General features: G+C 38.3%; 1 protein-coding gene across 3 annotated transcripts in view; it reads right to left on the bottom strand.

Annotated features, from left to right (window-relative positions):
- ERICH3 (glutamate rich 3) overlaps window positions 1-26618 on the bottom strand; it is a 112218-nt gene that overhangs the window by 23269 nt on the left and 62331 nt on the right. The window contains exons 8-11 of one of the 3 annotated variants that reach the window (XM_084964685.1): window positions 24211-24391; window positions 16077-16263; window positions 8728-9029; window positions 3791-4027 (exon numbers count right to left, since the gene is read on the bottom strand). In XM_084964685.1, coding sequence (XP_084820811.1) covers window positions 3791-4027; window positions 8728-9029; window positions 16077-16263; window positions 24211-24391 — 907 coding nt within the window. Of the gene's footprint in view, window positions 1-3790; window positions 4028-8727; window positions 9030-13279; window positions 13754-16076; window positions 16264-24210; window positions 24392-26618 lie in introns of those variants that run through there. The other 2 variants (XM_084964686.1, XM_084964687.1) reach the window with 2 other exon arrangements.

The following is a 26618-nucleotide window of genomic DNA, read 5'->3' as shown; positions in this document are numbered from 1 at the left end:
AATATATTTTCAACTGGTGAATTAGCCCCTGGGGTTGCCAACACAAATGCAGAGGAAAGGAAGCTGTCACTCTTTTTAAACGATGGGAAGTCTCACCCATCATTCCTAAAGCAGCGTCTTCTCTTAAAGCGGCGCCAGGCCCTACACTCCATCACTCGAGGGCTGCTCAGCACAGAGTATTCATCACAGCGGCCGATGGAATTATTTGCTGGCAGTTTAAATGGGGCCGACTTGTCACAAGAGTGACAGCCTGGGCAATTGTTTGCCCTCTGGGAACAGGTGCAGGCAGGTTCAAATGAAACACATCCAAATACTAACAGCAAGATTCTTAATCATGTCAATAAAAAGGATGCACCAGTGTCTAGGATTCAGTGGTCACAATATGCTTCTTACACTTTGCAAGATGAAATGCTGTCTGGTTTTTCAATAGACTGTTTTAAGGAATCTATCATGTCATTATCATTTTTAATATACTTCTTGTTTGCTGAATGAAATCTGATTCTGATACCCTGCATGCTAAAAAGCATGTTTTTGAATAACACAGGGTCAGGTTATCAAAATAAAAAGATGGAAAAGAAAAGACCCTGGAAGTGGGAAAAAGAAACAGTAATAAGCAATGAGATTTTATTTTAGGATAATGGCAAAGTTTTAATGTAAATACCTAGAATGCAAAGGAGCTCTTAAAAAAAAACTGTTTAATAACATCATTATCGAAACAAAATAAAATGCCAATTTAATCTTTGGCTCTTAAGTTTCTTGACATTGTGGACTAGATTTTATATGTTCTGATAGCTTTTATTACATCTGTATTTAAAATATCATATATCCTCTATCTACATAATGTACTTCTATATAATGTTTTTAATAACATTCTGATAATTATCATATAGTGTAGCTGTAACTAGATACGGCACTAACAAAAACGTGTTAGTATTCTGGGGGTTAATCAAGTAATTGCTTAATATTCACAAAATATCTTTTAGGAAATTACCTCTGTGAGGAATAACAAAGAACACATAGTCCTAAGTTTTGTAGTGTAATTAATTTCTGTGTTATTAACTTGTGTAATTAATCTGAGGAGCAAATTTTAACACCCATGAAATAATAAGTGAAAAATGAACTACTGAATAATAGAGTTTCACAAAATAAAGAGCTCAGTGAAGGCTGCCAAAGTAGAAGTCTTGTGGAAGAGAAGGGGCTGAGTTGAACTAATAAGCAAAAGGCCTGGGAGTGGGAATGAGGGGGTCCAACCAGGTAGGAGAAAGGTAAATTTGGGTAAATTGAGAAAAATGTCCATTTTTAATTTCCTCTGTTTAAAAACAAGACAAAAAACAAAGAAACAAACAAAACAGAGGCTAGGGAATAGGATAAGCTGAAGTTAATGCCTCTATTTTACATTCTTAAGGAAAACAAAACTCTTTTATTAGGGGAATTTGCTTTAATTTTAGATAAGTAAACACTGTCTTACTTGAAGAAATGTTTCTCCAAAATCCAGGCTCTGAAGTTTGCATCTTGGTGCCACCACTTTCTGGCTGGTGAGTCACTTACCTAATCTCACCATTTCCAGTTTCCCAGCATGGAAATTAAAAGTCCTCTTTTTTTGAGGTTGTTTGAGGTAAATCAGATAATTCATGTAAAATATTTAACACAGTGCTTAGCACAAAATTGAATCTTAAATATTACCTACAGGATGCCTTTCTAAACATAGGGTTCCAATTATTTATTTGCAAGCAGTATTCAATGTTAAAGTTTACCTATCACTGCCAGTTATTCAATAATTACAGGTCTAAATGATTAAAGCTTTCCTTTCCAAGTAAGATACAAATACTGCCTACATCCTTGTCTGCTTGAATAAAAAACTGCTGTCTTGGAAAAGATCCATTTGATCCCAAGAAAGCAAGTTGGTTATGCAATACACAAATAATCCCCAGATATATTGAAATAAGGTACCAGCTCTTTATGAAATCAATACTTGATAATTCTCCATCATTATTGAAGACATAAAAATTTGAGTCCTTTGGGTTTTGAACCAGTTACATTTACATGTAAACACACTTTCAATCTTTTCCCAGGTTCAAGTCACTTGTATAGTTTCTTTAAAATTTGACTCAAGTGGCATCACTTTTCCATAGAATTCTTTAAATTTTTCCATGTCATATAGGAAAATAAATTTAAATCCAATATTCGCATTCAAATTGCGAAGAAAAGCTCACGTTAGACATGCCTAGAAACATTAAAAAATAAGTATTAAAAGAAATTACAGAAAATTACAGGCCTAATTTAAAGCTTTATAAAAAATTTCAGTGCTTGACCATTAACACTGATTAGTTCTTTCCACTCTAATAAAGACAGTAGCAAATCTTGCTTTCAAATTTACTGAAAGTTAACATCATTCAAATTTTTCACATTGCGCTTCACTCTACTTTGACTATCAGGAAGCTTAGGATTACATTTTTACTTCAAGTACAGTCATGGTTTCATGTTCAGTTCCTGGTAAAATTATCTTTTCTCTTACTCTAATTTCTGTTCTTTATTTTATTGCCTTGAATATGTGTGCATGAAATTTTAGATAGGTTTGCTTGAATATTTTCTTGAAGAGAATAGAACTGCAAACTAAATATTTGCTCTTGTGCTTACTAGATGACTTATTTATGCTTATATTATCCCAATATATTCCTTGAATTTAAAATTTTGAAATTTTTATATAGAATTTTGAGAGGTGAAAAAAGTGGGGGGAAATGAATAGCAATTCAAAAAGTCATCCATAATGTTATCTCATTCTAAAGCAAACGACAAAAACATATACATACTTAACTATATTAAGTTAAGAGAGAGTTATTGTCATTCCTGGCAAATGCCCAGAAAGTACCTGGGAAGATCTTTGATTTACTAAGAACCACATAGCCTTAGCCAAACCCTTTTATGAGATAAAATGAGTTCCTTCTTTGGACATTATTTTGGTAACTTAAGATGTTTTAAAAGGTCTTAAAAGTTTTAAATATACCTCAGAGGATGAGGGTTTCTTTATCTACCTGAAAAGTTCTGTATTTTCCCTGCGAACATTCAGAGTCATTTTAGGCTTGAAGATTGCAAGGGAGAAACTTTGCCAAGAGCAATAATCCTTCCATAAACTAATATGCCAGCATCCTGTGTTCAAGGTAAGTTAAGGAAAAAAATGAACATAAATAAGGGAGGAACACTGAGTAGATTCCCCTGTGCTATATAGCAGGTCCCCACTGATCTCCTCGATGTCTCATAACATGTGTATATGCATGGCCGAATCACTTTGCTATACAGCAGAAGTGAATACAACACTGTAAGTCAACTTTACTTCAATAAAATGCAATTTTAAAAAATTAATAAATAAGGGAGGAATTTTCAAGTTTTCCTTTAATTGAATAAGAGCCACTTTTCATTTTTCCAAAGTCACAAAAATGGTATGGTGTGTGTGTGTGTGTGTGTGTGTGTGTGTGTGTGTATAAAGGGATGTAACAGTCTGAGATTTTTTCTTTAAAGTTGTAACTTTCTAAGTAAAAAGAAGATGTATCACTATGAGCTTTACCTGACGCCCTGATGAAAAATCCCAACAAACTAAGGAAACAGAAAGGATTAAAAAGTGACTCCATAATTTGGACATCTGTGGAAATGGGTTGATGAGCACCCTCTGCTTAGGCAACCAGGCTCGAAGCAGTCCCCTGAAAGAACATTATCTCATTAAATATAAGAAAAAGAAAAGTAGTGAGTACACTTGCTAAACAGCCTGTGTCACATGATAAGCTAAATAACTTGCCTTGCTTATCTTCTTCCAGTTCACTCTCAGAGCATCCAGCCCCTTCATCCTTCACATTGTCATCAGCATCTGGTGCCTTCCGCAACAAGGTTTCACTCTCCTTTTCAGGGTCTAAATGATCTTTTTCATCATCTGAGGGTGACTTTGACATCCCATTCATCAGATCATCAGCCTGTCCTTCTTCATTAGCTTTCTCATCTTGTTTCTCCTCGTCGACTTCAAAATCTTCTTCATATTCTGAGAAAAGAAAATCTCCACAGTGAGAATGAAAACAGAATGCCTAATACTGAACCAATTTCCACTTTAATGAGAACTTTGACTCCATTATCCTCTCCTCCCTGGGCCTTTCTTTGCTTCTTTTTCACACTATTAGTGAACATGGAAAACTAATAGGAAATGATCAAAGACTGCAATCAGTTACATATACAAGAGCACTAAAGAAATGAAGCTCCAAATGACAAGCCTGAAACTTCATAAAAGTTCATTTACAAATGGACATCATCATCTACCATAACCAAAAAGGACAAGAGAAGAACTTGCTAGAAAACAATAAATTAGAAATAAATTAAAAATGAAGAGAACAGGATTATAATAATGAAAGTTAATTTGGAGATCCAGTGAGGTCATATTTCATAGGAAGAATGTTCAAAATATTTGGATATCAAGTTAATGAATAGTGAAGTGGAAAAATTCAATTAATCAAGCCCAAGGCCCTGAGAAGTAATACTGTGAATAACACATTCTTTGAGAGAACAAAATGGATATCACGAAAAGGCATTATGAAGGAGTCTATACGAAGGCTAAAACTGAAATCGCATGCGTTATTCATCCCGACAATCAATAAAATAATTACATTCTAAGGATAAAAATTCTTATGAAATAGAATATTCCTGTCACTGTCGTGACTGGGCTTCATTCCCTACAGAAGTGCAACACATCTGTAGCAGAAAAAAGAAACTGTCACATCAAGTAAACGCCAGCTGTCCCCTGTGGTTATAATTTTTCACCTTTCATATTTAATTGTTCCCCTTTTTCTTCCACCAAAAACTAAAAATCTTGAAGTGACAACATGCCAAGTATAGAAAGCAAAAGGATTTCATGCAGAACCAATTAAGCCAATAAACAATTATCTTTAAAATAAAATTACAGGGAAAACAAAGGTTTCCCTATTTGTCTTTCAGTTATTGGTGAGTCTGGTTTCTTCTCCAGTGCTAGGGGCCTCTTGAGTAATTACTTGAGAGCTGTCCATCCTGCCACAATGAAAGAAACTTAATTTAGAAATGCATGCCTTGTGCATATAAAGTTCTGTTAATGCAAAAAGTGTATGAGGGCCATGTGAGAAGAAAAGTGAAATCAGATTCTGCAATGAAAAAAGGCAAATAAAGAGAACTCATCACGAGAATGTTTTCATGAAAGAGATTTAATATGGAGAAAGAGAAATGTGACATTATCAGCAAAACAAAATTATAAAATAAGTGAGAAGATAAAAAATTTTACTTGTATTGCATGACATAAACAGGAAATACCAATAAAAACAAATATTTTGATTAAAATATTTCAGGCCAAGTAATAGGAGAGTACCTAACTTGGCCCAGTAAACTGTCAATCAATAAGCCTTTACTGAGAACCTTTTATGTGGAAGAGGATGCAATTGAAAGACATTACAGTAACACAACTCCTGCCCACTAAGGTAGCTCCAATTTTTGCTGAAGAAATAAGATGTAGGTACATAAGAAATACTGTAGGAATATTACAATAGTTTTTATACATAGTCCTCAGTAATGTTAGTTTAACACTACTGGGCTCGACTGCTGTGTATTTTTATGTAGGGCTTATGATTAATTATGTGAAAGAGTGTCAAATGAATGAAATGGAATCAAACAAGAATGGAAAGTCATTTGGAGATTATGGAAAACTTCCTAGAAAGAATAATTGATATTAGCCACAGAAAACACACAGAGAGAGAAACACATTAGAAACACAGAGATATTTGCTGCTGGTCAACAGATAATCAGGGGCCAAACAGTAGATGAATAAAGGGCTGTAATTCCATCAACAGTATTACATAGTGGTGAATAGGAGGGTTTTGAAATATGTGCCCAGGTACCAGTTAAAACACTTAGCCGTGTGACCTTAATCCATCTGATCCACATCATTAAAATTTAGTTTCTTCATCTGTGATATGGGTGGCACCTGCCTCACAAAGTTATGGTGAATATTAAAAGCGATAATGTAACTGGGCAGGGCCCTATGAGGCTCCTGGGCACAAAAGCCTATGTCTCCCACTGCTTTTTAGGAAATAGGCCTCACTCATCCTCCTTTACCTTCCCTGAGTTCAAACAGTTGCTAATCAGAGAAGGAAGGAGCTGCAGAGAACAGGGAGGAGCAGTCCAGAGACAAAAGTGCAGCCTTGAAGCAGGGTCCTGGTCCCTCCTCAAAGAATAAAAACAACAATATCTTGGAGTTCTTCTACAGAACTAAAGTCCCCAACGAATGGAAGATGTTAATGAAGCATTCTTCATTCCGGAAAGAAGGACTCCCAGAACTAGCCCTGGGACCACTTAACACCAACTCTGAAAAACAATGCAAGCTTGCACCTACCCTGATGCTTACCTGTGCCCTATTTTCTACTCCTAAACTATAAAAGTACTTCCTATTCTCTCCCAAAGGGGGGCACAGTCTTTAGGGCATTAGGCTGCTGTTCCTTCCTTTGCCTGGCAAAGCAATAAAGCTATTTCTTCTCCTTCACCCAAAACTCAAGTCTCCACATTTCTATTCGGCACTGGTGAACAGAGGCCTGAGTTTCAGCAACAGTAATTCCTAAAATATGCTTCGTACAGTGTTATGGACAGTAGTTAGAGCAGCTTTGATTCCGTGGTGGAGGGAGTTGGTCACAGAACAGAGGAAATCATATACAATATGTGCTTTACTGACAGCAATAGACTTTAACGGAGGCACCTGATTAAAATCAAGAAGTACGAGTGTCCACAATTAGGGCAGAATTTCAGTTATATTATTGAAGCAGAGGAGAAAATTGAAGGACCAGGGAGTCAACCACAAGAACAATCTGTGCATCCTATTTGGCAGAAGCATCAATGTTTTCTCTTAAAATAGGAAATTCAAGGCTGCACTGGCTTTGTTCTACCCACCAGGATCATCGCATTCAAATATTAGCCTTCTATTAACCATGAGCACTATATCAGCATCACAGCTCAAAGCACACCTCTGGTGTGTCACCTACTCCTGTTTTCAATATGAATGCACTAGTGGCATGCTTTCTGGATCCCTTTTCATAATTTCTTCTGTTTCCCCGTCTCATCTTCCTTCTTCCAGAGAATGTAATTAGCTTGTTGTTTACCAACCCCACTAATGAGGAAAGCGAGTCAACGTGAGGTCAACATCAATTCAGCAGCAGCTCTCCCTGGCTGACCTCCACACAGGCTTCTTGCTGCCCTGACCATCAGTGGCTGTTCTACAGAGAGCTGAAGATGGGCTCCACTGTTTCTTCTTTTTAAATGGAAATGGGCATCTAAAGTCCATTAATGAGCCAACATAGAAGAAAGATCTAGGGAAAAGCTGTATCACAGGCATAAAGTATGCTACTCATAGCACTGGCTATGTTGGTTTAAGAAAAAAAAAATGCAGAAACTGAACATGGCCCAAATAAACATAACTATACGTCCTGAAAGTTAAAACACATGAAAACACATCCCACTTATTAATCTTTCTGCTGTTGCTGTTGCTATCTATAGATACTTAATATTTTACAGTCTAAGAATAACGACTAGAAAGGCTCATGCAGAGAGGTAAACTGGGTCAAAGGGTTAGGAGTGAAATCTTTTTTAGATAGTCACATTATTTCAGTAATACACACACATAAGACCCCAAGGCTGTAACAACTCTGTAATTACTCCCTTGGATTTCTGAAGCCATTGGGCAGCAGCTGGAGAAGGTGAGGAAGAAGAGCTCTAGGATCTGCCCCATTCCTGATGCTAGCCTTCCCCAGCCAGCCCAGCCCATGGTTATTGCTCCTTTAATCCAGGCTTTGTCTCCTGGGTCTAAGAGGGACACAAAGGCAGCTCCTCCTTCCTGATTCTTTGCACAGTTTCTTGTTTTCCTTTCCTACAGTATGCATCCCAATTCTGCTACCTTCTCTGTATATGTCTGAGCCTCAGTTTCTTAACCTGTAAAATGGAGAGAGTAATAATATCTACCACATCAAAGGTGAAGATAAGATGAAATGGTGTGTGGAGAGTGCCTGACACTTTTATTGTTATTATTATTATTACATATTATTGTTACATTGTGTGTGTGTGTGTGTGTGTGTGTGTGTGTGTGTGTGTTGAGGTGGCAGGGAGAAACAATAAGAGGAGGGGCAAAAGGCAGAGGAGGAGGAAGAAGAGGAAGAGGAAGAAGGAGAGGGGAAAGGGGAGGAAAGAGAAGAGCAGAATAAGAAGACAAGAAAGGCAGACAGGCTCTAGGGCCCCAGGCCTACATCAAATGTTTTTTATCTACGGAATACTCTATCACTGTACAATCAGATAAGTTGTGCCTACCTGATGCCAAAGCATCCATTTCACCAAAACAAGGTACATTCAAGAATGAAAAAAACAGGCAAAATTCCATTTGGTGAAAATGGTCTCTCCCAGCAGAAGTAAACACAACCTCTGGACTATGTCTGAACAGAGACACACAACCTCCCCCCCCACAACTCCCCAACAGAGACCTTTGACCCTCTGGACTTTGGCTGCCCTCCTCTAAGGTGGGCCACGCAGACCTCCTTACAAAACTGTCAGGGGTTCCTCACGTGTAACAGAGCTGCCTGAAGATCAAAACTGAGTAACAACATTTAATGGATAATTTTGCAAATGTGTAACATCCACATTTTAAAGACTTAACCCAACAGCAACAAAAAAGAACCTGGTGTTGGTCCTTACCGTATTTAAATATGTTTTCTTGGTCAACTTCCCAAACATCTTGTCCTGGCTTTCCTTTTCGTTCCATTTCTTCAACAGCAGTTCTCACTTCATCCACCTCTGCGTTGAGGTCCTGAGCTGAAAAAATGACTGAAGCAGAGGCTTTGCTGCCCTCCTTGTCTCTCCTTCTTGGTGTCAGGTACTCTTTGCTCCTCCTCAGCTTCCCCTCACCCTTCTTCAGTTCCTCTCTTTTCTCACTACTCCTTTCTTTCCTGGGTTTTGGTGAAGTTGTTTTTTTGTCAAGGCCCATTGCAATAATGCACCTAAGAAAAACATTAAAGTTGTTGATTAGCCTTTATATAGAGCACAGTGGACTGCAAAGCTCTTTAAACCACTTATCTCTTATTCCAGAAAGAAACGTTACAAGAAACATTTTTATTATACCACACAAAGTAAATTAAACTATTTTCTCTTTATTAGTACCGAAATCTTGTAAACACAACAAATTCTTAATAGCTTTACCCACAATAATGAAAAAGAGAAGAAAGTAACTTAAGAACTTAGTCTCAAACTAAATCTTGTGCCTTAGAGTATATTTGTAACCTTATGACAGAAAAATTTATATATATATATAAATTTAAGTCCTTAAAATCATTTGATAAAAGAACATTCAAATCTATAAGTAAGAGGAAGCTAAGATAAAAATTATCATCAGAAGAAAGATGTCATTCCATCTTTGATAATTTATTATTCCAAAAATACAACAACAAAAGATTAACTACAAGGTGAATCTAAGAAACTAGCGTTCCCATCTTGGTACAGTGAACTAGGATCCATAAGGATGCAGGTTCAATCCCTGGCCTCAATCAGTGGATTAAGGATCCAGCATTGCTATGGCTGTAGGGTAGGCTGGCGGCTACAGCTCCAATTCCACCCCTAGCCTGGGAATCTCCATATGCTGCAGGTCAGCCCTAAAATGCAAAATAATAATAATAACAATTGATTTTTTAAGAAAGACACAGTCAAATATCATCATGCCCTTTAAGTAAACACTTCAGGAGCCTGAATGCTTATTTTAATAGAAGTGTCATTACTTTTAGAATGGCATTTTTAAGCCTATATCAAAATCTTTTGGTGATTTTTGCTAGCAGAAGCTTTTTGTTCTTTGAAAATGGCAATAATCTATAGAGGTTATAAAGTCATCCTAAGTCAAATCTGGTGAGCCAGCAGATGATCTGTTGTGAGCCACACGGGAAGTCCAGCCAGCAGATGATCTGAATTAAGGCGTTAAAAAATACCTTAAAAGATATGTTATAACAAAAGTAGCATGAATAAATTCTCCTGTAGCTTTTTCCTGTCAAGTTAAATACCACAATAGGAATTCCAATAATGATAAGGTATGCATCATTAATACAGATGACGGTCATGATCATAAGGCGAGTATTGAGCACTCCCTCTGTGCCAAGCCCTTTGCTGGGTACTTTACATACAGTGTCTTCTAGGATATATTACTCCCACAGACCAGGAACTTAAGAACTATCATCACCACTCTACAAATGAGGAAACAGGCTTCAGGTGTTCCACGACTTGCCCAAGATCACCCAGCAGGTTAGGATGGAGCTGGATTCCGCTCAGGACTGTTAGACTCCCCCACCTCACACTAATGTACACCCACATTGTTAGAAGACAGGTATAGCCCTCTCCAATGACTAGTTACACAGGCAAATGTTACCCAGGTGGGCTTACCATCAGGGCCAGTATACACACTCTCTTCACCAGAGACTAACACAATCTGAAGAAGTTTTCATCAAGGCCTGGAGACAATCCCTGCCCTGAAAGAGGTGCCTGGCAGTTGCCAGTCTCCACGTCTGTCCTCCTTTAGAATGTCACGTGTCCCCTTCTCTCCATGTCACACAATTATCAGGGAACTGAGCTATTAGAGTGGGATCAGAAGGCAGTCAAGACTTGCCAGTCCAGGAAGAATAGAAACAATAGGTAAAATCTGAAAATTGTCTCAACGTGAATCAAACCCAATGGCAATTTCTTAAGCAGAAGATTTCACTGTATTTGAGCCCTCCCAAGACAAGCAATGGCACAGGAATTGATCTTAATTAATTCTCCCAATAAGCAAATACGAGAACCCAGTTATATCACTTATCCTTTCACTATCTCCTTATAAAATAAAGCTAAAAGGATATCCACTCAAAGTAACTATAGGCTGTGAAAAATGGGATAGTAAGAACACCCGTATTAAGCATGATAAATATTTCTTGACTATACTGATGTACTTGCTTTCCTTGGAATAAAGGCGTCATGAATCTTCAGAGACTATGATTACTAGCATTGCCTTCTGTTCAAGCTGTTCTCCCCTTATCAATGGCAACACCAAATCTATTGATTTTGAGCCTCTGATATGCTGTTACTTCCAGTTTATGTTGTGACTGTGTAGAGGTTTTGATGCCTCCCTACTGCACGCACAGACTTTTTATTGCCCATCTGCTTGAGGGAATTGGACAAACAAAGTGGGTAACATCTGTGCTCTCCTCGTCACTGACTACCTATTTGACTTCTGAGTACAATTTGAGGCGTTGATTCTGATTACTAAGGCTGAAAACAGTCCTCATTCTACTTGGTTAGGCAATTCTTCATGCGTTTCACTCTAGCGACAAAAAACTACCATGCCTCTTCCAACAGTTCCCATGATTGAGGGATGGGTATGACTATGGAACCTCCACACTTTTGAAGTGACCACTACTAAGCTTTCCTTGTTTGCTAAGGACCTAAACAAGTAATTCCAAATCCGAACTCTCTATTGTTTTATTTTACCATGTCCTCCTTCTTACCAGTATTTTTTTTTTTTCTTTTTGGCCACACCAACAACAGCCAGAGTTCCCGGGCCAGGGAGTAAACCTGAGCCATAGCAGTGACAATGCCTGATCCTTAACCTGCTGAGCCACCAGGGAACTCCAGTATCTTTTTAACGAGTTAAAATTAATTTAATTTTTAACAATTGGAGGAATGAATGCATGTCCTTCAAAATAACTAAAGAAAGGTATTATTATAGATGTAACCTCCCAAAATTATACATTATTATAAGTGGTATCAGTTTCCTTAGGGGTAGTTTTCAACTTTCACTGGAGTTCCGCAGTGTTGGGGCTTCTTGAATAATCAGAATTGTCTCAAGTAGGGCAGAGCCAAACAAGCAAGGCTGGAGCACTCATCTGCCCATCCTTGCCCAATTTAAACCAGTCTGCCTCAACTTTCATCTGATCTGCAGTAAGGAGATATCAAATAACATCACACTGTTCCATTTAGGATATTCACAGATTTCATGTGAAGAAATGATTATGAAGCTGACAAAAAGCTGAAAACCAATGTCCTATGAGACCTGCACATTTTAGTTGACAGTAATAGAGCTTACTCTTAAAATATCATAACCCTGTTGTTATTATTATTGGAAAAGGTCCAAGAAAGAAGCTGGAGGGAACCAAGTAAAATCACATAAAGAATTGTATGAATGGGAAAGTAGATGTTATCAATCGGATTTTGGTACTGATTATTAAAACTCTATAGAAAGTATTTAGGACCAAACATTTATAGCAATTCCGAAAGAATGCAGTGTGTTCATGCATGGATGAGTGTATATAAACTCATTAGTTTTCCTGGGAGTTACAGGGAAATCTGTTAAATGACTGCCCGTAGATATGGAGACTGCACATTTGACTTGGAACAGAAAGGCACTCAGGTGGGTCCTGAATACACCTGGGCATTCCTACTACAGTGCCTTAAACCATTCACTGTCCTACTTGCTGGATGACTCTTTTATACCTCTTCTCTCTCCTAAAACTTCCAAGTCCTTCCTCCCTCAGCCTTAACCTTGGCTGGTAAATTCCTGTTTGACTAGAAAACAGAAACAATCAGCAAAGAGCTTCCAGTTGGTCCCAACACATCCAACTGGTGTCTCTCTCTGCCCTATATACCATTTTATTTCTCTTACCATAGAAAAATGTTTCCCTCATCTAAGGTTAACACATCCATTTGAGCCCTAGATCCCATTCTTCTCTAGTCTACTCAAGCACTGTGCCCCAGCAGTGCTTCTCCCTCTATGTCATGTTTGATCAATGTTTTTTCTAGTCTAGGTTATCAATCTTATTTATCAGCTTTTAACTGTGTTATCATATCTCCCATCTTAAAAAATAATAAGACCCCTCAGATCCCTATATTCTCCTTCCTGGCTGCCACCCAATTTCCATCCTTTATAACAAAACTCTTTAATATGAGTTATTTATAATCTCTGGCCTTAGCTGTCATCCAATTGCTTCTTAAACCCCCTCCAATCAAGCTTGCATTCCTACCACTCCACTATAATGCCAAGATCACCAACAACCAATATATTACTAAATCATGCTCAATCTTTACTTGCTTCATCTATCCACCCATTCTACCCAGTTGATCATGCCCTTAGTCTATAAACCTTTTGTTCATTTCCAGGGCATTATTTTCTCTGGGTTTTCTGTCTAATCACTGGTATTCCTTCCTAGGATTTTCCCTGGTCCCCCTTTACTTCCCTTACCTTTGAACAAAAGTGACCTGGATCTCATTCCACAGATATCTTTCTGCATTCCATTCTTAAGCAATCTCATCCCATCTTTAAATGGCGTCTGTATGCAAACCACTCTCAAATTTCCAGCCTGGACGTCGCATCAGACCCCACGTTCACAGATGCAACTGCCTACTCAACATCTCTACTTGCATAGCTCATACATGTCTCAAATTCAGTATGTCCAAAACCAAAGCCCCCTCATTCAATTCCAAAACCCACATCTTCCATAGTCTTCCCCATCTCTGCCGGAGTCCAGCTCCAGCAGCCAGGGTGTTCCTGCAGGGATGGACGGTGTCGGCGGATGCACATGGAGACAGCCTCTTTGTCCCTTCTTTCAGGGCGCTGGACTGCTCAAATTTTATTGGCATAAGTGGTTGATTATATAGACAGTTTTTTAACTACAGATTACATCATAGTGTTAAAAGTACATTGGTCAGCTTTTAGATTTTGTTTTTCAATCACATGGTACAGCAGCAATACGTCATGTTTTAAAATCTTTAGCCTAACTAAATTTAGTGAGGACAATTCAAGGACAAACAGGCACAACATATCATGTGGGAAAGAGGAGACCCAGCACCATCCATCTCATGGCCAGCCAATTCCCACAAGCCGAAGAAGTTACAGACACAAAAAATCTTGTCTTCAGACTAGTGTCTATCTTCAAAGTGTCCTTGGCAGAGAGACAGTGTGAGAAAATACAAATCAACTTAGCCAGCTATCACTAAAAGCTTCTAAAATGAAGGACAGAACTCACAGCTAGGTTTCTTTTGATCATGAATAATATGTGTCTAACGTGTATAAACTTTATTAAAATCCTAACTCCAAAGTTTACTGTATAACTGGTTAGTAGACAAACACTATGTTTTTAATTAAGTTGGATTTGAATAGGGAAAAGTCCTTCAGGATGAAATTCTTATTATGTTATTGTTGTAATTTTGTTAAATCACAAATTACCACAGGAAAATAAGAATGGAAAATAAGAATAGTAAGTAATTAATCAGGAAAGACTGAGGAAAACTGAATAACAAATAAAACAACAGCAAAGACTAGGTCACCCGAGAAACAATCCATGTTCTCCAGCGCAGACACGGAAATTGTTTTCCCAGAAAAGCCCCAATTCTTCCCCATCAACATTAACATGAGAGCCGTGTAACCTGAGGCCTGTCCTCAGATTGCACTGTACAGGCAGGTCTCAGCCTGCCCTCGGTTTTTCACGTACAGGCAGGCTTCAGCCCGCCCTTGGTTTTTCACCATACAGACAGGCTTCTAACCTGCCTTTGGGTTTTTTTGCCGTCAGGCAAAGTCCCTTCCTTGAGTTCCTGCATCTCCTCGGCTCCCCGCACAGCACATCTCCGTACGTGTTAACTGGACAGCTTTCCCGTTATTCAGGCCAAAAACTTTTTAATTATTTTTGACTCTGCTCTTTATCCCATTCCTGTATCCAATCCATCAATAAATCCTGTAAACTCTACCTTCAAAATACATCTAGAACCCAATCACTTGTAATTCTTTCTTCTATTCTCTCCCCTCTGGATTAAAGTTGCTTCCACCCTTCCTCCCACCCTCCCTAGTTATTTTCCCCATAGAAGCTATTGTCAGATTATGACAAGCCATTGCCCAAAACCAACCTTAGAGGCTTCCCATCTCTCTCAGAATAAAAGTCAATCTTTGCAATGACCTTAGGACTCTACAAAACTTGACCCTACTGTCTCTCTGACCTCATCTTCTATTCCTGTCCCATTCCTTATCTTTGCTCCATCCACACAAGTTTACATATACCAAGCATAAGCCTGCCTCACACCCTTTGTATGCCCTTTTCCTCTACCTATAAAACTATTTGGAAAAGGAATCTTTTTTTTTTCCTGGTTTCTGCTTAAAAGACATCTTACCAGAGACGCCTTTATTTACAATCATACATAAAATAATACTGCCCTCTGACCCTTGTCCCGCCTCATTCCCTATGCCTCATCCTTTACCCTGTTTTGTGTTCATCACACTTATTAACATCTGACATACACTAATTCATTGGTGTATTATTGGTATACTGGCATGGGTTTATTGATGTGGTACCTGTTCTTTCCCTATCAGAAGAGGTTCCATGAGGACAGGTTCTTTGGTTCCCTCCCAAGTTCTATCATGGCATAGAGTCAATTCTACATGAGGACTTTCAGGAAAGAAAGAAAAAACTTTAAAAGGCCTGAGAGCAAATCTCCTGATTTCAAACAGAATATCTAATATGAAAGCTGATAAATATCCATCAAAACTGACCTTTTATCATGCATTCTATTATCCCTGAGATTGAAATTAGGTGCATGAGAACAATCACTGGGCTATATAATAATGCAGGCACACCTTTAATATGTATAACCTATTTTCTCCAACTATATAAGCCAGTTGCTTGACACATGTTTTGGGGCTCAGCCAAAAATCAGTTACTACAAGGATTGAGGGGGGAGAAAAACCTCTCTCCTTCCTTTCAGATACAAAACTGAAAGCATTATGAGGAAAGGAAGAGAAAGAAAAGAAACAGAATTTGAAACACCACCAGCTTTTATCCCCACTATATAATCCTTCTGGAAACCTACTTTATATCTTATACTTTTTAAAACAACACACAGGACTGTGATAAACAACTTTTACTTAAATATTTTAGGATCATCTACAATGATATCATTCTTAACAAACTGAGGTGAGAAATACATCAATAAAAGCATAAAAAGAAAAATGTACAAACTTGCCCTCTACCAAAGGACATTTGTTTCCGTACTTGTAGCAAGGAGATGATCTCTCGACACACACAAACCCAAAGTAGCCTCTTTTGCCTCCAAGTCTGGAACCTTTTCGATGCTTATATTCACAGCAGGAGCTTAACCTATTCACCTGTATCCCATTCAGGAAGAAGGTGAGACTGAAGGGAAAACCGTGGTGCCTTTTGGAAATAAATTGAAAGGTCTCTGGAATTGAAAAGGGAAATACATTAGTGAAAGCAACTGACTTTGAACTAACCTGTTCTAAATCACATTTTTCTGTTAGATAAGTACAATATTAAGTTCTATGTCTCCTTTTTAAATTGAGGACACTTTTTAAATCAAAAAAACATATTCTATTACTTGTTTATATAATAAATACTCCAAAGCATTATAAAATTCTTTGACTTGTAATAAAATAGTAACACCTAAAATTATATAAGTCCTTAATATGGCCAGGCACTACGTCTGATTATCTTGGGTGTTATTATTTCTCAACAACTCTATGAAGTGGAAATGTTATTATCACTAGCTTCTATAATGTGGAGATTTAGGTTTGGAGAAATTCAATTATTTATTCAAAATCATACAGTATGTGGGAGCAAGCACTTGAATCCAAACATCTCTCTAGATTCTATACCTCTATCTTGCTATGTTATCTGCTGATAAAATACATGACAAAAGACTACTGTGAGCTCAGTAATGCTTTTTTTCTTGGCTGCATTCATGGCACGTGGAAGTTCCCAGGCCAGGGATCTAACCATGCCACAGCAGCAACCCAAACCACCACAGTGAGAATGCTCGGTACTTAACCCACTGAGCCACATAGGAACTCTCAGTAATACTTTTAAATAAATTTCTATTTTTAGTTGTTACTTGAAACATCCTGAAAGATATATAAATGAGGCCAATTTATTCCATCTCCAATCTATTCTCAGCTCTGCCTGATTTGAGACCCCTTCTTGATCCCAAACCCACCCCAAAGTCCCACCAATAAATTAAGTATCCCTCTTGCAATCAACAATGTTTAATCATTCCAAGTCTCTATAATGATCTTTGAAGAGGTCTCACTGTAGAGGTCCCAAAACCCAATGCTAAGAAACTCTATTCTACAGAGTGACTCAGAAACCTGCTTCTCATTACACTTCTAATGTCACTTCTTATACAAGAAGCCTCCTTGGACAATTCCAATTCTACCAAAATTAGGCTTGACAATTTTTCCTCTCTGCTCAGGACACATTTCCTATTGTTGAACTTACTACAGTATGTTAAAATATGGCTACACTAGTGGTTCTCAAGCATTAGTGTGCATCAGAATCACCTGACAAGATTATGAGAACACAAACTGCTAGGCTTTCCCCCAGAGTTTCTGATTCCATAGGACCCAAGAACTTGCGTTTCTAATATAAAAAAGTATATAATATATATAAACTGAATCACTTCACTGTATAACAGAAATTAACACAACACTGTAAATCAACTATACTTCAATTAAAAAAAAAGAATTTTCATTGCTATCAAGCTACCATGTGAGGCTCACACTGCTAGTCCAGAGGCTACACTTTGAGAACCCTGCTCTAGGTGTTTGTACTCTTCATGTTTGTGAAATCCATGAGAGCTTAAATCTGTGCAACTTATCTTCATTTCCCCAGAACCCAGGACAATGGCCCCACTGTCCCAGATGGCCCCCAATAAATAATTAGTGAATTGTTATTTTAAATTATTCTTTCATAGTCATCTCAAAATGCTGTGTTGATACCACATTATGACCCTAAAAAAATTTAAATCAGACGCAATTTGCACTAAAAAATAAGCTTATTGCAAAGGTATTTCTACCATTTATACCTTAAGATTTGTGATGTGAAATTAAATAAACTCGGAAAGAGAAAATTGGCAAGTTAGTGTCTGGGGAAACTAAGATACAATAGATTTAAAAATCCACCTGTTTTAATGATATATAGACTTTTTTTTTTTTTTTTTTTTTGTCTTTTCTAGGGCCACACCCGCAGCATAAGGAGCTGCCCAAGCTAGGGGTCTAATCAGGGCTATAGCCACCGGCCTACGCCACAGCCACAGCCACATCAGATCTGAGCTGTGTCTGCAACCTACACCACAGCTCATGGCAATGCCGGATCCCTAACCCACTGAGCGAGGCCAGGGATCGAACCTGCAAACTCAGGGTTCCTAGTTGGATTCATTAACCACTGAGCCATGACGGGAACTCCAGATATATAGACTTTTAAGTGGTAACTAGAAAGCTACTGCCCTTATTACAGAAACTTGAGGGGGACATTCATGTAATATGATCCATTCTGCTGCAGCATCCCACCCTGAACTCCCTAAGCCCAGGAAGAGAGTAGAGCCAAAGAAAGGCTGAGAATGGGCACAGTTGATCAATTTCTTGATGTGACTACCCTTCCATTTGGTACCCACATGTCTGGAGAGCACATTTATCTACTATTCCATTTCTTCTGTCGTTTCTCAAACTTATTGAACAAGAATTGACACCTTGGCTTTATTCCCTTTTTATTTATAATTTTATATTTTAAAATTTAGTGACACTTTCCAACCTTTACTTCATGATTTCTGTATGGAATAGTGAAAAGACTATAGACCGGAAATCAGAAGATTTTGGACCATGTTCCAGGTCTTCACTAATTAGCTGAGTGTGAAGTGGGTAACTGGGTGGCGCCCTCTACTCCACTTCCTCACCCACTCCCCCTACCATCTGCACTTTATAGATGAGATGTTTAACTTTGCTGCACTTCAGACTTCTCATCAAATGTGTTCTCCTCCCTCAAGAAGTTAAAATTTAGCAGGAGAGACAAAAATCAATGTATCAGACTTCTAGAGTGAGGTTGCCAAATCCTTTTACTTAAAATTTTGTCTCTGAAAATGCATCAAAGACTTAAACCGAGCAGCAGTTATTCATGGCAAGGTACTGAACTTTTGGTAAAAACAATGGGAACCTGTGGCATCCTTGCCTGGGGCTGTTCCCATCACCCTCTCCAGCCACTATTTCATCAACATAGTTCTAGCAGGGAAGAGCAGGCCCTAAGTAAACAGCAGCTTCATTGGCAGCAGGGGCTGACTTGATTTGGAGCAGAAGACAAAAAGTCTTTGGTCAGTGGCATTACCAGTAATAAGTAGCAATCTTGGAGGCAAAGTAACAGGGAGGGTCAAAGGTTCTGCTACACTGAGACTGTAGTTCTAATTAGGGCAAGCAACAGGTCAGTGGACTGCCAGAAATTTAACAGGGAGATACAAGCAATGAGGCAGTCATCGACACATTGCAATAAGCTTTCTACACATCCCCAGCTAACTGGGAATGGCATGGATTGGAGTAGGCCAAACCTATTCACACATCTTTGTCCTATTGGGAGCTTGAACCTGTACAAGAGAAACAAGAGAGGCTGGTAGAAGATAAAAGTTACAACAGACTTGAAAACTGCCTAAACTCTGAGTGCACTCTAGAGCCCACAGTAGTGAGTTGCATATTGCCCTCAAAAACTTCATGACCACCCAGAACCTCAGAATCTGAACTTATTTTGAAACAGAGTTTTTGTAGATATAATCAGGAAAGGATCAATATGAGAGTATCCCAGATTTTTTGTCTAAATCCAATGACTGATGTCCTTATAAAAAGGGAAAGGACACACACAGATACACAAAGAATGACATGGGAGGACAGAAGCATAGTTGAAGTGATGGAGTTACATGCTGTGAAACATCTAAGATTGCTGAGAATCACCAGAAGTTGAAAGAGGCAAAGGAAAATTCTTCTAGAGCTTTCAGAGGGAGCATGGCTCTGCTACGACCTTGATTTTAGACTTCTTGACCTCCAGAACTGTGAGACAATAAATTTCTGTGGTTTTAAGCCACAAAATTTGGAGACATTTATTATATCTGCCCCAGGAAACTAATAAACCTACAAACAAATTCACCATCAGAAGCTGGGTGTGATACTGGCTCAAAGTATTTGAACACAACTTCTAACAAATCACTGGATGATCACTAAATTATGAAAACACAGAGACACTCCTAAGAGATAAGCCTAAAAAATAAAAATGGAACTAAAAAATAATCTGAGCAAAGACATCCTCGGCTAATACTAAGGAGAGAAGGCATTTCACAGATCTGTTCTAGATAAGTTACCTAAAAAAACCCCACAAAAACAGCAAGAATAACCTGCCAGAGGGAAAAGTCAGAATCCAGAATGCATAGTTGCTCTAATACATGATTTAAAATGTTCAGTTTTCAACAACAACAACAAAAATCAAAAGACATGAAGAAGCAGGAGAGAGTGTGACCCATTCTCAGAAAGAAAATGCCATCAAACCCCACCCCTAGGAAGCTGCTCAAGAGAAATGACAACTGATGTCAACATGAAAACTTGTCTTTGTACTCATTACAGCATGATGTACAGTAGTCCCACAATGGAAATAATAAAAATGTCCATCAACTGGGGTGGATGAGTAAAATCTGGTATATCCATGTAATGGAATATATTCCAGTGACATGAGAAGAGAGCAACTATTGAGAGATGCTACAAATGGATGACTTTTTTTTTTTTTTACAGCTGCACCTGTAGCATATGGAAGTTCACATGCTAGGGGTCGAATTGGAACTGCCCATGCCAGCCTATGTCACAGCCACAGCAACACCAGATCCGAGCTACATCTGTGACCGTAGCTTGTTGTAACACCGGATCCTTAACCCACTGAGAGAGGCCAGGGATAAAACCTGCATCCTCATGTTCTTAACCTCCTGAGCCACAACGGGAACTCCACAAATGTTTAAAACCCTGTGCTAAGTGAAAAAAAGACACAAAACACCACTTACTGTATGATTTCATTTATAAGAAATGTTCAGAAAAGGCAAATCTATGGATACTGAAAGCAGATCAATGTTCACCTGGAGCTGGCTAAGATAGGGAGGGTTAGTTGTCAACAGGTAGGCACGAAGGAACTTTTTGAAGTGAAGATGCTATAAAACTGTGATAATAGGTGCACAGTCCTATAAAATTCCTAAAAATCAGTGAACTGTACACTTACAAATGGATGGAATGTAAGTAACACCTCAATAAGGTTATTTAAAAAAAACTTAAAAAATGTCAATATATGATAACAAGTAAAAAGCGGTTCACATTAGTCACAGGACAATGAAGTGCTTCAGTTTTCCATGTAGACTAAGAGCCAAGAGAAAAGGATAAAAACAGAGGTCAGCTGAGAAAGCTGAACAGCCTTCTTCTGAATCTTAAAAGATGGGTAAGATTTGAATTTAAAACACTCTTTTGAATTTAAAATCTTTTGTCCTATCGCAGACAAAGGAAACTGCACAGGAAAGACAGGATAACTGCGTGGGGCTGGGGGGAGGTAAGGGAGACAGTGAATGCACAAATAGCTACAACCAGATCAGGTTATGGCAACACAAGAAAATGGAACAGAAAAGGAAGGGATTATAACAGAGCCAGAAAAAAAGTTACTTTGTTCCTTGTATCCACATGAACCCAAGAGGCCAAGGTTTGCCTTGTTTGTAAGGTAAACAAAAACGTCTGTGAAAAACTGTACTCTTTACAAGTAGCCAAAATATTCAGTAATATAATAACAATCAATCTGTGGCCTGATGGCTAAAATCAAATTGCAAGACATCATGAATTACTCTGATAATAAAAGATGCACTTGCCATGTTTCTAAATAATTAATTGTATTGTTATTCTCATCCAAAAGCAAGAGAAATTAATGAATGCCACATTTTTAATGAGTTTACTGCTCCAGGCATAACGTTAAACGCCCTTTTTTAAAAACAGAAATCTTCTGAAAACCTATTCACATTTCACTGAATCATGCAGTGCTTTGATTTGTAAAAAGGGCAGATTCTTTTCAGTCTAGCTAAATTGCTAAGACTGCTGAACCACAAGTCAACTCTGAGCCACCCAACTTTTCAATTTTGAACAATTACTTTTCTGGCAATCAAGGGCAAGCTGAGACAAAATTATTGTGTGGACAGGATTCAATTATTTAGGTCCCCATTCCATCCTGTTATTCAAGACTGTCCAATGATATAACAAAAAGTCAGTCCTGGGATCAATATGCATGCAAAATAACACTTAGCCAGTACCACTCTCCCATAACCTTTGGTTTTGCAATCTTATCACAGAATGTATATCATCTCTGAGATAGTCATGCAGCTAAGCCTTGTTCTTTCTTCATTTTATGTACCGCATTTTCCAACAGTCAAATAGCCATTACATGTGATAATGAATTCTGTTGAATAAAGTGTGATCTAAGACTCAGGAAAAGTTTCATTATGTTAACTCCAAATTTTAGACTATAGCTAATTTCAGCAATTCTTTGAAAATAATAATTTAAAGTGATACATTAAAAAAAAAGGGTATCTAGTCACTATCATCAGGGGTTTCTTATCCCTCAAATTATGAAAATACAGGGAACTCTCTGCTACTGAGAATAGCTAACTGGGGCTGGATAGTACTAAACGACGGTCCTGCACCTATTCAAGAGGTTGGGATCTGCTCCTGACCCTGCCCAGAGCTGGACATGTGACCTTGGGAAGCCACTGTACCTCTGGATTCTTCTCACTTTCCTCATTTACAAAATGGAAGGAACAAGGAGTTCCTGTTGTGGCGCAGTGGTTAACGAATCCGACCAGGAACCATGAGGTTGCGGGTTCGATCCCTGGCCTTGCTCAGTGGGTTAAGGATCTGGCATTGCTGTGAGCTGTAGTGTAGGTTGCAGACGCGGCACAGATCCCGCGTTGCTGTGGCTCTGGTGTAGGCCAGTGGCTATAGCTCTGATTCGACCCCTAGCCTGGGAACCTCCATATGCCGCAGGAGCGGCCCAAAGAAATAGCAAAAAGACAAAAAACAAAAACAAAAACGAAACAAACAAACAAAGTGGACGGAATGAGCTTCAAATGCCAGGTCAAAATGAAACAAAGTAAATCATCTTTCAGCCAAGCATATAAAATGGGAAAAAAAATAGTTGAGCATTCTCCTTTAAACGTTATATATATTTTTTATAAAGAAAAATGTTTTTTTATTATAATTCATTATAATATGTAACATTTTACTTTCAGTTAAAACCAACATTCAAGTGTTTATCCTTTCTTGTGTTGGAAGATTTTAAATGTTTTATCCCTGGAATTTCCTGGTGGCCTAGGAGTTAAGGGATTTGGCAGTCACACTGCTGTGATGTGGGTCAATCCCTGACCCCAGAACTTCTGCATGCTGTGGGTGTGGCCAATAAATAAATAAATACTTTATCCTTAAATATATGCAATTCTCTTGAAGTACATGAATTTTAAAAAATTAAATAGTCACTGTTTTTGATTGATGAGGGAAATCAAAAAAGTCAAAAGTAACAACTCCGTCTTTGCCCCCACCTCCTCCCTTAACCTCTAAGTCCCTATCAAGATTATCTAAATATGAATAGCTTTTAATTAGTAAAAACACTATTACTTTCGAGACAAAGTGTTTTAAGCAAGGCAATTGCAAATATAATCCTGTAACAAGTCTTTCTTTGAACTGCTGTTCCATAGAACTAAATATTGACAAAAACCTACTTCGATACAATTATGTGAAACCTTTATATCCAAATATAAAAGTTATCTTATGCTAACAAACATGGATTTATCATCAAATGAAAGTGAAAATGTACTAAAAAAACATTTAGCCAAACCTTGTACCACATTATTTAGGTGTGATTCACCCTGAAGTTTATTGGGTTTGTGACTTTTATCTCGACATACTTCTAAAGAACAAATTGCCAATCTGGTATTTCCCTCTTAGAATAATGTATGATATAATTCACCATGGCAAGCCAAATAGTTAACTTGCAATTTGGGGGACAGTTTATTCGTGCAACATTTTAACAGTCATATATCTCCATCTCAAAATTAATCTGTTACTGGGTTAAATCACTCCAAATTCTTTCTTCCACAATCTGCAAGAGTAATTGCTGCTTCAATTTCAATCATGGAGCAGTAAATCTGGATTTACTCTTAGGCAGCTGGCTTATAAGTCCCTGGATATGCATAATTTCATAGAGTGATTGAAATCATTTTGACATTACATCAACAATAGCTTATCTATAGCATCAATTGCAAGTAATTAAAAAATTCACATTTCATGTATACCTTTTTCAAGTAGTTTGCCTTTGTAGACACACAGGTTTTCCCCACCACAGTGCTGTTGATAAACTTTTATTTCATCCCGGAAATCTGAGTGATCATGAGCTAGGTGCACATTTTTCCCCAGATAGATCATTGTAATAGCTGCATTACTTTGCAGTGGTGTTTTATGAATCCTTCTTGAGTCCTAGGATCAACAAAAAAGGGGGCTTATGAACTAATTACCTTCTAATCAGAGTGCGATGACGTAATACTAAAAATAGAAAAGGCTACTTGTATGTACCTAGCAACAAAACCTTTCAAAACCATCAAGCCTGTTGCAAAATAAATCCCTTTAACAATTAGAACATATGTACACATTTTGGTTTTGTATTTTTAATGTGATGCTGGGGATGTGGACCAAGTTTGTCACTTTTTATTTTAGGTACGTGTCTGTGTTTTACACACAACAAAAATATCAATGATGCGAAGAGGACACTATTCTTGGCTCTTAGCTGGTTCTCATATAAAATTCAAAGTAAATTAATGAAATTTTATTTTATTTTATTTTATTTATTTATTTATTTTTTGTCTTTTTGCCATTTCTTGGGCTGCTCCGGCGGCATATGGGAGGTTCCCGGGCTAGGGGTCTAATCGGAGCTGTAACCACCAGTCTACGCCAGAGCCACAGCAACACGGGATCCGAGCCGTGTCTGCGACCTACACCACAGCTCACGGCAATGCCGGATTGTTAACCCACTGAGCAAGGCCAGGGACCGAACCTGCAACCTCATGGTTCCTAGTCGGATTCGTTAACCACTGCGCCACAACGGGAAGTCCCTGAAATTTAATTTTAAATTTAATTTCATAATTTCATTCTAACCTGAATAGACATTAACTGTGATTTAGCCATTGTTTTTGCAATCGAGCGTTTACCTTTATATTTGAGCCCTGACAACATATCCTTCCCTGAGCTTATTCTATGTGAAAGGGAGAGGCACACATTTGAGTCCTTCTGTGGTTACTTACCCTGAGGACCAGGAACAATGTATATTGTAGACCCGAGATTATCCAGTTTCACAGGAGGCATTCAGTTCAATGACAAACCAATGTTACTAATATTACTTTTAATATCAAACCATGTACTGAACCAAAAAATACCACCTCATAAACGTATCTGATAATCTGTGTCATTGGCCAATCTAAATTCTTTGTAAGATAAAGAATTCATTTTAAATTCTTACAGGTCAGAGACAAAATCCCCAAAGACTGGCTTCTTAGTTTATAGTCTAAGTATTTTCTTAGTTGTGAATGAGCATAGCGTTTGCCTAACCTCTAAGAAGAAGACAAGGAAAGAGAAGCAAGAAAAGGAAGAAAATGTGGAGAAAGAGGAATGGCTCCTCGAGAGGTTTTAGGAGGTTCTGGTAAGAACGCTGTAGGCAGGCTTCAAGAACTATGCAGATGCCAGGCATTACTTTTCATCTATTTCACTTTTCTAAAAGTCAATTTTTAGCTAAATGAAAAATGTGAGAACAACAACTTTCAGTGAATCTAAGGCAAGTATTTGAGTTTCATTTCACTGAATTACAGATGCCTTAGAAGCACACATTTTATTAAGAACGACAAAGCAGCAAAAAAAAATTTTCCGAAGGAACTACTAAAATAGTTCCATCTCCAAACCCATTCCCTTCCACCTCAGAGGATTTTTTTTTTCCTCCTTCAATTCTCTTTCTCTGAAGCCAAAAGCAGAGGACGTGAATGTGATGAAATGAAATTCTGCAAACAGTCTGAAAAGTGGAAATGAGTAGGAAAGTCTGAGATTTAAAATTTGAGCAAATTGTCTTGCCTGTGGACAAACAGGCTCCTATATAGAAAAATAATCAAGAGAAATATTTTAGGGAGTTCCCATCATGGCGCAGTGGTTAACGAATCTGACTAGGAACCATGAGATTGTGGGTTCAATCCTTGGCCTTGCTCAGTGGGTTAAGGATCCGGCATTGCCGTGAGCTGTGGTGTAGGTCGCAGATGTGGCTTTGATCCTGTGTTGCTGTGGCTGTAGCATAGGCCCGTGGCTCCAGCTCTGATTCGACCCCTAGCCTGGGAACCTCCATATGCCGCGGAAGCGGCCCAAGAAATGGCAAAAAGACAAAAAGACAAAAAAAAAAAAAGAAATATTTCAGGAACATCAGGAGACATGAAGGTAAATCAGCACACTGGATCATTCTTTGCAGATCAGAAACATCTCCCTGAGTCACAGCTGAAAGCAAGGGGATGATGGCAGGCCTGGCTCCTGGCTGCAAAGCCATCCTCTTGCCTGAGCACTGTAGGGTTATGACATGCATGTGTGCAGCCCAAAGCACAATCACTGGCCTAAGGTTAATTAAGGGCCAAGCTCCCACTAGGGCATTTCATGATATGATGGATTAAATAAGAGC

The sequence above is a fragment of the Sus scrofa genome, chromosome 6, assembly GCF_054392235.1.
Source record: "Sus scrofa isolate SSC_HxYL_T2T_F1_AM1 chromosome 6, Sscrofa_HxYL_maternal_Yorkshire_Landrace_v2.0, whole genome shotgun sequence".
NCBI lineage: Eukaryota > Metazoa > Chordata > Mammalia > Artiodactyla > Suidae > Sus > Sus scrofa.
The sequence above is the reverse complement of the archived record's forward strand: the minus strand, read 5'-3'. Positions and strand labels throughout refer to the sequence as shown.